This window comes from Phragmites australis, chromosome 3, assembly GCF_958298935.1.
Source record: "Phragmites australis chromosome 3, lpPhrAust1.1, whole genome shotgun sequence".
In the NCBI taxonomy this organism is placed as follows: Eukaryota; Viridiplantae; Streptophyta; class Magnoliopsida; order Poales; family Poaceae; genus Phragmites; species Phragmites australis.
Genome location: NC_084923.1, coordinates 11,240,339 through 11,253,097, shown reverse-complemented (window position 1 = coordinate 11,253,097; position 12,759 = coordinate 11,240,339). Strand labels below are relative to the sequence as shown.

Below are 12,759 nucleotides of genomic sequence, written 5' to 3'. Positions count from 1 at the left end.
ATATCTGCAACAAAGCCGAAACTGAATCTCAAGAAAAGAAAAAAAACAAGTCTCCCTATTGAAAAAATTACTTCAAATTAGCAAAATTCTCAAATCATATGTTGCAACTAAAAAATGCTAATAAATCTCTTATTGCAACAAACCACTCAAAGAACAATTGCAACAAACCGAATCCACTTTTACAACATAAAAAAAAGCTATTGCAACATGAAGAGTATATTAATCTCCATCTCGATGAAACATATGAAATTGACCTCTGCAACATAAAAAAAAGCCATTGCAACTATTTAACATATAGTTGAAACATTCGGAGAAAGCTATTGCAACATCAAGAATGAAGCATGTAACAAATTGGCTTACTTATTGCAATAATTGTAATCAACATATGAAGCAATCAAAATTCAGCATATTAGAGTAAAACAAACCAGCTATTGCAACGTCATAAATCACATTCTGTAACATAAAAAATACATATTGCAACAAATTCTAATCCATGAATATCCTAGTCTCGACTCTCTAGTGAGGTGCGCTGGAGGTCATTGATTCTCCTGCAACCACGACAACATACCCCTGCAACACTTGTCATGCTCCTTGACCATATCAAGCCAAATCTTTTGAAGGGGAGAGAGAGGACGGGATGGACCTATTGCAGAAGTTGATATTTATTGGAGTGCTAGCTCTTACGATGTGAGGGAGATACCGTTGGGAGAGAGGGAGAGGGTGGAAAAAAGAGAGAGCAAACTCTAGTTGTTGTCATGAGCCACGCCGTGAAGTGCTCTACTCGTCGTGATTGTTCGTCAAACGGAGTCGAGACGAACCCTCTGACAAGCTCCTTGACGATAACGCCGCGCTCTTTGTAGTCGAGACCCACCGCGTCGCTAGCCCTCGTCGCGCCACCATGGGCTGGCTCCCACACCGCGCGCCAACGCCAAGGCTTGCACGGTGAAGAATTTGCCTCTCTGCAGGGACCGACGAGGAGGGGATTGGCAATGGCTGTTTCTCTCTATTTTTTTTATTAAGAGCGAGGAGGTTTATATATGAATGAAAATAGTACACGTAGCGTCCGATCGAAAACGTTCGCTGTGAGAGAGAGACACACACACATATATATCTATATATATGACAAGTATAATATGTAGCTAGCTATAATATAGGTTATTCTATAGCCAGGGTACGGGACGCGTTCCGCGCCATTGTCCATGGCGCGGACCCCAGGGCTCGGAACTGGAGGGGAAGGCGGGTCTGCGCCATGAACAATGGCGCGAGTGTTGGCCGTGTTCGCGCGCCAACATTCGCGCCATTATCTATGGCGCGAACCCTAAAGGCTCGGAACTGGAGGTGACGGTATGAGTCCGCGCCATGGACAATGGCGTGGGTGTTGGCCGTGTTCGCGCTACAATATCCGCGTCATTGTCCATGGCGCGGACCCCAGGGCTCGTAACTGGAGGTGAAGGTAGGGGTACGCGCCATGGACAATAGCGCGGATGTTGGCCGTGTTCGCGCTACAATATCCGCGCTATTGTCCATGGTACGGACCCCACGGGTCGAAACTGCAGATCAAAATAGGAAAAAAAACTCAGAATTTGAGCATATGGGTTGTATCGGGTTATTCGGTTTGGGTCAAATGTGTGAGTTGAGTCCGGCCATAGAATAGGATATTCTATAACTAGTTATATATAAATATATATATATATATATATATAGATATATATATATATAGATGTATTTATATATCCACGCTTGCCACGAGGTGAGTATTATCCCTGCATCAGATTCGAGATGCTCTTATTTTTGACGGACGTGTCACGTGTGTATATCCTTGTCGAGGCAAGCTGAGGAGGCGGCCTCTTCTTCCTCCACCTCCCCGGGTCCCGATCAACCAACCAAGAGTCAAACCAAAAACCCAGGCTCGCCATCGCCGCCGTCCCAGCATTCCTCAGCACGAAAGGATCGCCTTTTTTTTGGAAATCAGCCTGGTGCTCCCCCTCCCCCCCCCCCCCCCCCCGCGCCTGTCCCAGTCGAGGTATCCAACTCTCGCCTGGCTGCTAACTATTTTGAATTTTCGAACCATATTGCAACTTCTTATATAAGCGCACTCCCCCCATTCGCTTTCTCCGAGCGCCAAATCGGATAGAGCGCACAGTCTGGGGAGCCGAAGCCAGCGCAATGGAATCCGTAGCCGCCACCTCCGCGTTCTCGCCCTCGCGCCCCGCCCCGGCAGCGCCTTCGGCCCCGGTTAGGGCTGCAACGGGAGGGAGGAGGAGGAGGAGCAGCAGCGGCCCCGGAAGCGTGAGGTGCTGCGCCGGGATGCCGCAAGCGAGCGCAGTGATTAGCAGGAGTGCTGTGGCGGCGAAGGCGGCGGGGGAGGACCGGAGGCGGTTCTTCGAGGCGGCGGCGCGGGGGAGCGGGAAGGGCAACCTGGTGCCCATGTGGGAGTGCATCGTGTCGGACCACCTCACCCCCGTGCTCGCCTACCGCTGCCTCGTCCCCGAGGACAACGTCGACACCCCCAGCTTCCTCTTCGAGTCCGTCGAGCAGGGGCCCGAGGGTACCACCAACGTCGTACGTCTCCCATGCTCCCCTGTATCCGATCTGCTCCTCCCTTATCGCTTCTTGTCCTCGGCAATAACTCCTTGGAACTGGATTGAATTGCAGGGCCGCTACAGCATGGTGGGAGCCCACCCGGTGATGGAGATAGTGGCCAAGGAGCACAAGGTCACGATCATGGACCACGAGAAGGGCCAGGTGACGGAGCAGATCGTGGACGATCCTATGCAGGTACCCAGGAGCATGATGGAGGGGTGGCATCCGCAGCAGATCGACCAGCTCCCTGACTCATTCTGCGGTGAGCAACCAAAATCGACAAGGGGGAAATATTTTATGTTGCCAGTGATGAAATGTGAATTGTTTACATTTGTTTCTTGTTTGTGACAGGTGGATGGGTTGGGTTCTTTTCCTATGACACTGTACGGTATGTTGAGAAGAAGAAGCTACCGTTCTCTGGTGCTCCCCAGGACGACAGGAACCTTCCTGACGTTCACTTGGGGCTCTACGATGATGTTCTTGTCTTCGACAATGTCGAAAAGGTGCTTATTCTTGAATTCCCATTTCTGAACAAAGTTATGATTCTCTTGTCCTGTCAGTGTAAGATATTGGCTTACGATCATAGTTTTTTTTGGCATTAATTTCTATCTAGTTCATCACTATCTGTTTAAGCACCTCCTTTCAAGCGCAGAAGAAGATACATAGTATTACAAACTAGAAAGTTAACTATACTGTTACTTAACCTTAGAAATGGGTAGTTTGCCGTTGCTGCATCTTGTGTTCGGTTCACATCGATGACAAGACTGAAAGTCTGAAACTCATCACTCAGATACGTTATTTCTAATTTTCAGTTATCTGCAACTTATGAGGCAAAATAACTTGTCAAACCTGCATTTAGCTTGTTGCAGGATTTGTACCTTTTTGCAGCCTAACAGTACCCTATTTGCCTTTCTAGATAGCTATAGTATAGGGTTGGACAACAAGTTGTGGAAACTTTGTATTCATTTCAAATTATGTGGCCCTATGCTTGTTTCAGAAAGCATATGTCATCCACTGGGTAAATCTGGACCGGCATGCATCTACTGAGGAAGCATACCAAGATGGCAGGTCCCGGCTGAACCTGTTGCTATCTAAAGTGCACAATTCCAATGTGTAAGTTATGCTGTGCCTATTCATTCAGTCCTGCTGCTTACTTTTGTTTGGTGCTCACACACTCTATATCTATTTGGTTTCTACTCCAGCCCTACACTGTCTCCAGGATTTGTGAAGCTGCATACTCGCCAGTTTGGTACACCTTTGAACAAGTCGACCATGACAAGTGATGAGTACAAGAATGCTGTTATGAAGGCGAAGGAGCATATCATGGCTGGGGATATCTTTCAGATTGTCTTAAGTCAGAGGTTCGAGAGGCGAACGTATGCCAATCCGTTTGAGGTTTATCGAGCTTTACGAATTGTGAACCCTAGCCCATACATGTCATATGTACAGGTAGGTGCCGAAGCATTACCAATTTCGAACACTGTCATGTGCATCTATTTGCTGTTAAAGTTCTAAGCAACAGCCTTTTACTGTCTAATTAGGCAAGAGGCTGTGTCCTGGTTGCATCAAGCCCGGAAATTCTTACACGAGTCAGGAAGGTATGTACCTTTTTTGTGCTATTCATCAAATTGCCACATTGTCCTTTTACTAATCCCAAACTTTTTAATCTTTTTCAGGGGACGATTATTAACCGACCACTTGCTGGGACTGCTCGCAGGGGAAAGACAGAGAAGGAAGATGAGATGCAAGAGCAACAATTGTTAAGTGATGAAAAGCAGTGTGCTGAACACATTATGCTCGTAGACTTGGGAAGGAATGATGTTGGCAAGGTTTGTATTACTTTTGTCTAGACTCTGTATTTTCCTTGTAAGAAGTCCGTAAGATCCACTGCATTGCATTTTGACATGAACGCAATATCATTACCTTTTGATTTAGTCTTGGTGGAATAAACTTGACCGCCCTGTTAGGCTGCAACTGTTGCCATTCTCCAGAACTTTTTAAAGGAAATGTGTTGCTCTGCTGCTGCAGTATTGCGAGTTTTCTGATGAGTACTTCTACCTGACAGGTCTCCAAACCTGGATCAGTAAAGGTGGAGAAGTTAATGAACATTGAGCGGTACTCCCATGTTATGCACATCAGCTCCACGGTTAGGCTCTTCTTCTGTCATGTGAACAATGTTTCTCATGATATATCCATTTTATAATTTGGCCATTCATAGTGGCTCCTTTGGTTAACTTCAGTAATCATCTTCAGTGAATTTAATTTAGAAAAATTTATTGAGCTTCTATTATCTACTTGTAGCATTCAGATGTAAGTTAGCTCAGTATACGAAAATTACATACATTTTCTATTTCCCGAAAGGCCGAAACAACCTTCACATGTTTGTTCTAATGAACTTATTTGGCTTATTGTATGAACACCTACTGATTCTGATCATTGGGCATGACACTTTTTTGTTTGTTTTACAATTTGGCCTTATTCAACAAACATAAGAATGCATAAGTCAAATAAGCTTGCACTGCAAATGAGTGATCTTCGCTATTTTCTGAATGACATCTTCGTTGTTGTTCTGAGGTTGATATGATATGTACTTAAACGAATACTTGTCAATTTAAGGGTTTGGTTTCTCATTATAGAACATTTTGATGAAAATTGTATGATGCAAGATCTTACAGTTCTCTAAAAATCCTACTTGTTTCTCTCTGTTGAATACTTTGACTTTACTGTATATGATGAAGGATTCTAGCCTTCTGTTTTTATGTTGGAAAACAATGTGTCTAATAGAAATGTAATTTATATCATTTGCAGGTTAGTGGACAGTTGGATGATCATCTCCAGAGCTGGGATGCCCTGAGAGCTGCATTGCCTGTTGGAACAGTCAGTGGAGCACCAAAGGTGAAGCTTCCCTTCCAAACTTCTTATTTGGATCTACCGTCCAACCTTTGCCCTTTTATATTTTTGTCTGTGACATGTTTGCCAAATTTACCCCAGCAAGAACTTTTGTACTTACTGTAGTCCTTTTGGATCTCCTTATCAGCAGAGATTGCTTGCATGTTGCTTATATAGATTCTTGATATGTCTACTTTAACTGCACAGTGTTCCTTTTCTTTTTTGCTCTCTTTTGTAAACTCAGTCAACATTCATAGATTCTTCCTGCATACAACACTCAGTTTTAGCGGCTGGACTCTTTTTTAGCTAATCCAAGTTTATCTCGTTTTCACTGCCCTTAATAAGTTTACAAATCAGGCTTGAGCTATTGTCATTTTCCACTTCTGATAAGACTGTTGCATACTAATTTTTTTCATGACCAGGTGAAAGCCATGGAGTTGATAGATGAGTTGGAAGTCACAAGGCGAGGACCATATAGTGGTGGTTTAGGAGGGATATCATTTGACGGTGACATGCAAATCACCCTTGCTCTCCGCACCATTGTATTCTCAACAGCACCAAGCCACAACACGATGTACTCGTACAAAGACGTGAATAGGCGTCGGGAGTGGGTTGCTCATCTTCAGGCTGGAGCAGGCATTGTTGCTGACAGTATTCCAGATGACGAACAACGTGAATGTGAGAATAAGGCGGCGGCTCTAGCTCGGGCTATCGATCTTGCCGAGTCAGCTTTTGTAGACAAAGAATAGTGTGTCAAGAGATTTGTTATTGTTAGTTCATGTTAATGTTTCTTTACCCACTGCCTATTAGGAAGGAAGATGTCATAAGTGGGTGGAGAAAAGCAATAAGCTTATGATGTTCTCCTGCCAATCGAATAAATCTGGGAATTGTGGTTATGGGCTATGCCTACCATTAGTTTTTCTTTTTGTTCGGTACAAAGGCAGATGTTTTCTTTTCTTTTTTCTGTATCTTAGAAGAATGTAATTGTACTGTTAGATTGAATCACTGTTTGGTTTGGTTAAGGTTTTTCTAAAAACTGCTTTTAAAAGTTGATGTTGAAAATCTGCTTTTGAATTGATTTTTAATATGGATGAAATGTATAATATATGTAATACCTCTTAGAACATTATCCATCAAAAGCTATAAAAATTTCTTCAGACCAGCTTTTAGTAATAATAACAGTTTTTGCTTCTTAGAAGTTATTTGTAGAAACAAGCTATTTGGTTTGGTTTTCTGTTTCTGAGCAGTAAAAACTAACAGAAACTGAACCAAATAAGGCCTGAATTCTTGATTGGATTAGCTAAACTAAGCCCAACAGACTCTTATTTCAACTCTTGTGGTCCTCTTTGGTTCAAACTGCAAAGTGATATGCTGTTATACTTCTGCGATAACTTCAATTGAATTGTTTCATTATATTACTAGCCTGCATGCCACAGAAACAAATATATGCATTGGATTCATATACACTTACAAATGCAATTGCAATGTATGCGTCTATTTCACTTGTCCCGGCGCCTAAAGAAAAGGCTTGTTTCATCATTTCGCTGGAGTCGGGTGCCACTCCAGAATTCTTCTTTGGTTAAGGAGCTTCTATGGATGGCAATTGGACCGTGGATTCAAGTATCCGCGGGTTTTGCACTTGATGGGTCCAAGTTTAGTATCCATTTTTCGTCTACGGATCCGATACTTAAATCAGATCAGATCAGGTTTGGATTTTAATTTTCACCCACGGGACCTATTGGGTCACCCGAAATCTATTCTCAATTTATATAACCCAGTCCAACTTATCTCAGCCCATCAAAATTTTAGCCTCAAAACAATGTCGCCCCTCGCCATCGACCTCCCCGCCTAGCCCCACCTCATGCCTTCCCGCCCAGCCGCCATGCCCTCTGGCCGCCTCCAGCAGTCCGACCTCCCCACCCCCACCGTCGTGCCTTGGCCTCCTCACCCGGCCCCTCCTCCTCGCCCTGCCGCCCCTCCCGCCACTGCCCCACCCCTCCTCCCCGCTCGGCAGCCCTGGTCGCCTCCCCAATGTCCCTCCCCAGCCCCCCTCCCGTTGCCCCTCTCCAGCCTCCTCGGCCGGCTGTCCCACAACTGCAACGAAATGAGTGTAGCGAGCTACGGTGACCCGATGGACACTCGTGACCCGACGAGCACCCAACAGGTGCGGGTGCGGATCTCAAATTTCGCCCGTTCGCTATTTCGGGCTCGAGTAGGGTTGGCACTGTCGGGTTTCGAGTCGGACGTGATTTTATTCCACCCAACCCTGATTCGACCTGTTGCTATCCCTAGGAGCCCCCTCCCCCCCACAGTGGCCTCTCTCCTCCGAAAGCGACCTTCTAAATACTTGGTCACCCATCCAATACATGATTTTCGATAGTATTGAACGCCCTTTGGCTTTGAGGATCAATTTGTCCGTGAAAAATGGACTCTCTTTCACCGCAGCTTTATGGAACTTATACTAAATGTGTTGAATGATATGGCTTCTTGCTAAATGAATAATTAAATGTGTCAAATGTACAACTTGATGTCTGAAATTTCTGTCATTATATACCATAAGTGCTCGGGAAAAATACTATTGTCAACAGTGGGCTACAATAACTTATGAAGAAGCACCACAGGTTGTTGAAAGACATTCTAACAAACGGAGTCATACTCTAGGTGTTTATTTAACTTAATAAGCTTTGAAGCATGAATGAAAAGCAACAGAAGAATGATTTTTCCAGAAACAATCATATTAGGTCCAACCCCTTTTTTTTATAGCACCTGTTCAGCCAAGATGAAAAGGAGGTAAATTAAGGTTATACGTTAAGCTGTGACAATTATGTCTGGAACATTAGTATGTTATGTATAGTAGCCGTTCTTCACCGCAACTTTCTTGATCATATTCCGAACGCAGCTTCTGCAGTCTTGAATACACTACTCTAGTACTCTTGCTATGTATCCCTACAACGGGCTTTAAAGAACATATGATGTCCATTGTCAAGTGAACTACAATTCCTCCTTCGAGAAAAAAGGCGAACTACAATTCCTGTACATCAGCAATTCGCAACAACGGCCCTCACATTCTATTAGGTTCCTAAAATCAGGATGAAATGAACAAGGGCTTTTCATATCAAGAGAATTTGTCAGCGTTCAGCACAGTAAAGAATCATGGGAGTGTGAGAGCCCTCCGAAGATGGCAAACAAGCTTGCAAGCCGATAGTCGACAGCATCACCTTGGCGACACCTCAGTCGTGCTCAACTGGTAGCTGTTCATGTTGGTCTGTGTGCTAACGGATTCAGCTGGATTGCATTTGGTGCTCTCACTTGAGGATGTGTCTACTGTCAAACCCCCAAAACCACCGGTACGGTGGCGAGGTTCTTTCAGCACACCTGGTGGGACGACATTTTGCAGATCGATTTCTGTTTGGTTAGATAGCATATGCACAACCTGCTTCATGGATGGCCTCTGCTGGGATGTGGCTTGCGTACACAGCAGCGCCACCTTGATGAAACGAAGCACTTGCTCCTCTGGGTACTTTCCCATGTCTGGATCAACAATTTCCAAAAGCCTTCCTTCTTCCCGCAGCTTCCATGTCTGCAGTTTAACCCAAGTAATAAATTCAATCATTTTCAGAAGAACAGCAACTCCTATATGTTGAATGCCAAGGGGAAACACCGTCATCAGTGTTAATGGGAGTCTGTCACGGTGAACATCAGTACACCTGTATTGTGTGCGCGTGTGATCGTACAGTCCATCAAGAGTTGATGCAAGCACGACAATTGCTACAAGGTTCGCACTTAACAGGAAACGAGGGGGGAAATTGAGTTACCCATTCCACAAGGACATGCATATCAGGGCCCCAAGTCGACTTGCTGCTACTTTGACCACTTACCACTTCTAGAACAAGCACCCCAAAACTATATATGTCTGCTTTCTTGGTTAACTGTCCCAACAAGGCATACTCTGGCGCTAAATAACCCCTGCAGGAAACATTATATACTGAGAGATCAACACAAGTATGTTATTCCAGACTAAGCAAACTAAAATTAGTCGATCAGCATATTGGTAAATTACTGCAAAAGTAACTAAAGGCAGCTGACGAATATGTCTTTCCTTTCATCGCTAAACACTCTTAACTAAAAGCAGCATAGCACAATGCTGAAAATTGACATGAAATACACATAACTTCACTGAAAAAGCAAGTAAATACAGTAAAAAGGATGAGAGAAGCACTAACGTTGTTCCTGCAACACGTGTGCTAATGTGAGTGATAGTATCCGGAAAAAGCTTGGCCAGTCCAAAATCTCCAATTTTAGGCAGTAATTTCTTATCAAGTAAAATGTTGCTAGCCTTGATATCACGGTGGACAATGCGTGGTTGTGCTTCCTCATGAAGAAACGCAAGGCCAGAACCAGTCCCAATACAGATAGCAGCTCTTTTCTGCCAGTCCAATGGAATACATTTATTCTTTGATCCTGGTCACAATTCACAAAGGTAAACTTAATACATCGCACAGGTTTATGAAAGTAAAATTCCAACATTGAACTTACCAAGCAAAGCATTTGCCAAACTGTTATTCTCTGCATATTCATACACCAACAGTCTATTATTCCCTTCAACGCAACACCCAATCAGCTGTACAAGGTTCGGGTGCCTGACGTTTGATATGACATTAATCTCTGTCAAGAATTCGTTAGTTCCTTGCTTTGATTCAGCTGAAAGCTTTTTTATTGCAATTTGAGTGCCATCTTTCAGGTTTCCCTAAGTGAGGTAGAACCTTCGTTAGTCATTCAATATTTGCTGGTTGATTGACCACTATATTTGCAAAGTTCTCTCAAAAGAGATCTTTGGAGTAGTAGTAACAGATATTGGTAACAGAAAGGCCATAAAGTAAGAGTAAGAAGAAGAAATGCATAAAACAAGTCCAGGGTCTCACCTTATACACCGTTCCAAAACCCCCACGGCCAATACAGTTCATCATGTGAAAGTTTCGTGTGGCAGACTTCAGTTCATTTAGGGAGAAGACTTGTACATTATTTCCAGCTCTTGATAATACATGGCCTACACTTTCATCAAGGATGCATCATCAAATGCTGTTAAGCAAAAGAACACAAACAAGTGCACTGCAATAGGATAGCAGTCAATTTGGTTGATGGTATTACGGTTAAGGCCAAAATCCCCACACATTAATGCTTAAATATAACAAACACCTTTGTATGTTAGATTATACGATAGAGGTAAAAAAGTTCATCTTTGTGCAAGGCGTAAAAGGTAAAACAGTTTACCTTTCTAATAAAATTGCCTAATGTCTTAGTCATTGTATAGTTTCTGTCGGGATGACAGGATCCCAAACGCAGGAAATGGCTAATAAAATCAATGTTTAGGCTTAGTAAGAGAATGCCGCCTCTAGTACTACTAGATATGAATTACAGGTTACTCAAACCAGAGTTGCAAGCAGCAGTGCACATTTTGCAAGAATGAAACACATAAGAACATCAAGAGCTGGTTTTGTCTGATACTCTGATGTATTATTTTGGGTCATAATTATACTCATAAAGCATATATTGTGCAATATTTCAAACTGTTGGGCCAAATCTTTTGTATGAAAACAAAATCGTGCCAATCAAACTTTCCTATATATGAACAACCGATAAATATTTAGATGTCCCTCCTATTGCAAAGAAATAAACTGCAGCAAACGATTTGCTACAGGGAGATCTACAAAGGCATCCTAATTTTCTCATCGTTGCATTTCTTTTGGAACACAATTGGATAATGCGAGAGCACAGTGTCTAAAGAGGACAGTTTGCAAATTGTTTTCCATTCTTTTTCATGTAAAACGACATACACGCTCTTAAACTCGTTGGCAGCACTTTTGAAGTGCGGAAACTATTAAGTAGAAGTCTCCCATGATCATGAACTCACGGAACCGAACCAAATGAAATGTACCTGAACGTGGAGACGAATCCGCGGGATGACCATTCTGATATCGCCTCGACTTGGAGCCGCCCAACAGGCAACTGACGGAGCTCCCCATGTTCTAATTAGTACTATATGCAAAGCCAGATCTAATTCGTGCTCAGAACTGCGCAAAAGGACGAAATTACTAATTAGTCAGCTCAGCGCGTCCAACTATCGATTGCGTAGTTATCCTTCGACAAACCTATTGTACTCGACAGCAGCAGACGACCGAAAGGGGCGAAATCGAGGACAAAATCACCAATAATCTGGAGAACGTATGGTAACAGCTTAATTCGATTTTCCATAGTTGATACTGATCCCCAAACGTGTAAGAAACGGGTAAGAACCTGATCGATGGGAAGATGGGATAGCTCCAGCAGGTACCAGAAGCAGCAGCCCAAGATCTTAGTCCCTGCCTCTTGTTCTCTCCCCCCGGCGGCGCCCCAGCGCTCTGGCGTTGGCAGCGTTGCCGCGCCGACGCCGCTTACCTGAGGAGGTGGAGGGAGGGGGAGGGGGGAGTGGAGGAGGCGGCCGAAACCCGGCGCTTTTACCCGGTCTACCGCGTCTGCCTCGCTTGCTCGCTAGCTATCGCTTTTGCTCGTTTCTGTGGCAATGGCAACGCGCGCGGTCAGACTCCTCGGAGTCCAGACTTCTGAGTGCCGCGCATCCACCCCCGTGAAAGTCCACGTTCTCTTCCTACCACCAGCGCAGCGACCAACCACCCACAGTCTCAACCCCAGCGGCGTCCGCGCTCCATCGGGCGGTTGCGTCCGCGCTCCGGCTGGCATCAGGGTCTCGGGGGCGGGGGCGCTGACCGCGTGAGCTGCGGGTCCGCGTGCGGCGGGCGGCTCCGACGCGCTCTCTGCTCACGCGTGTGCTGGCCCCGGGGGACGTTCGCGTTTCGGACGCGAGTAAGCTCGTTCGTGCGAGTCCAGCCGAGTGTCGGTTTCCGTCCACGCCGACCGTACAGCGTAACACAGTTTTCAACCAAAATGTCTCGTGAGATTATTTTTTCAACTTTAGTCAGAAGACCTAACGAGTAGAAACGTGCGAGACAGATTTAGTGTTCCAGTCTTCAGGAAGGCAGATTGGCGACCTTTTTTCTTTCTTTGTTACAGTAATAGTAGCTTCCAAATGAATTTTAGCGTTGATCGACGTGTTAGAGTTCAGAGTAAGCAGCAAGTGACATGAGTCATGAGAACATAAAATCCTCTCGCAGTCGTAGATGAAATGATAAATGCATGCCTGCGTGACGTGTGATTGGCCCTCACGTCACATTTTCACAGCTCAGCTGGCTCTACGCGTCCTCGAGACTTTTGTGACCTCAAGTCACGTCTTTT

General features: G+C 44.7%; 2 protein-coding genes across 5 annotated transcripts; one reads left to right on the top strand and one right to left on the bottom strand.

The window, feature by feature from the left end:
* Positions 1-2,033: 2,033 nt before the first annotated feature.
* On the top strand, positions 2,034-6,494 carry LOC133912117 (anthranilate synthase alpha subunit 2, chloroplastic). Its single transcript, XM_062354706.1, has 10 exons — positions 2,034-2,562; positions 2,656-2,845; positions 2,935-3,086; positions 3,581-3,696; positions 3,786-4,032; positions 4,125-4,181; positions 4,260-4,412; positions 4,649-4,729; positions 5,392-5,478; positions 5,895-6,494. The coding sequence occupies exons 1-10, from the start codon at positions 2,167-2,169 to the stop codon at positions 6,219-6,221; spliced, it is 1,806 nt and encodes a 601-aa protein (XP_062210690.1). The 5' UTR covers positions 2,034-2,166; the 3' UTR covers positions 6,222-6,494.
* A 1,919-nt stretch (positions 6,495-8,413) lies between these two features.
* Positions 8,414-12,243, bottom strand: LOC133912116 (cold-responsive protein kinase 1). 4 transcript variants are annotated; one of them, XM_062354704.1, is made up of 8 exons: positions 11,767-12,243; positions 11,622-11,685; positions 11,408-11,543; positions 10,395-10,519; positions 10,009-10,219; positions 9,696-9,933; positions 9,351-9,438; positions 8,414-9,052 (listed from the first exon to the last, which is right to left on the bottom strand). In XM_062354704.1, exons 3-8 carry the CDS (start codon positions 11,493-11,495, stop codon positions 8,687-8,689), a joined length of 1,116 nt encoding a protein of 371 aa, XP_062210688.1. In that variant the 5' UTR covers positions 11,496-11,543; positions 11,622-11,685; positions 11,767-12,243; the 3' UTR covers positions 8,414-8,686. The 4 variants fall into 4 exon arrangements, with proteins under 4 accessions (XP_062210688.1, XP_062210686.1, XP_062210687.1 ...); XM_062354702.1 differs by having other exon boundaries at positions 9,288-9,438; positions 11,767-12,239; XM_062354703.1 differs by lacking the exon at positions 11,622-11,685 and having other exon boundaries at positions 9,288-9,438; positions 11,767-12,240.
* Between the last annotated feature and the right edge of the window lie 516 nt (positions 12,244-12,759).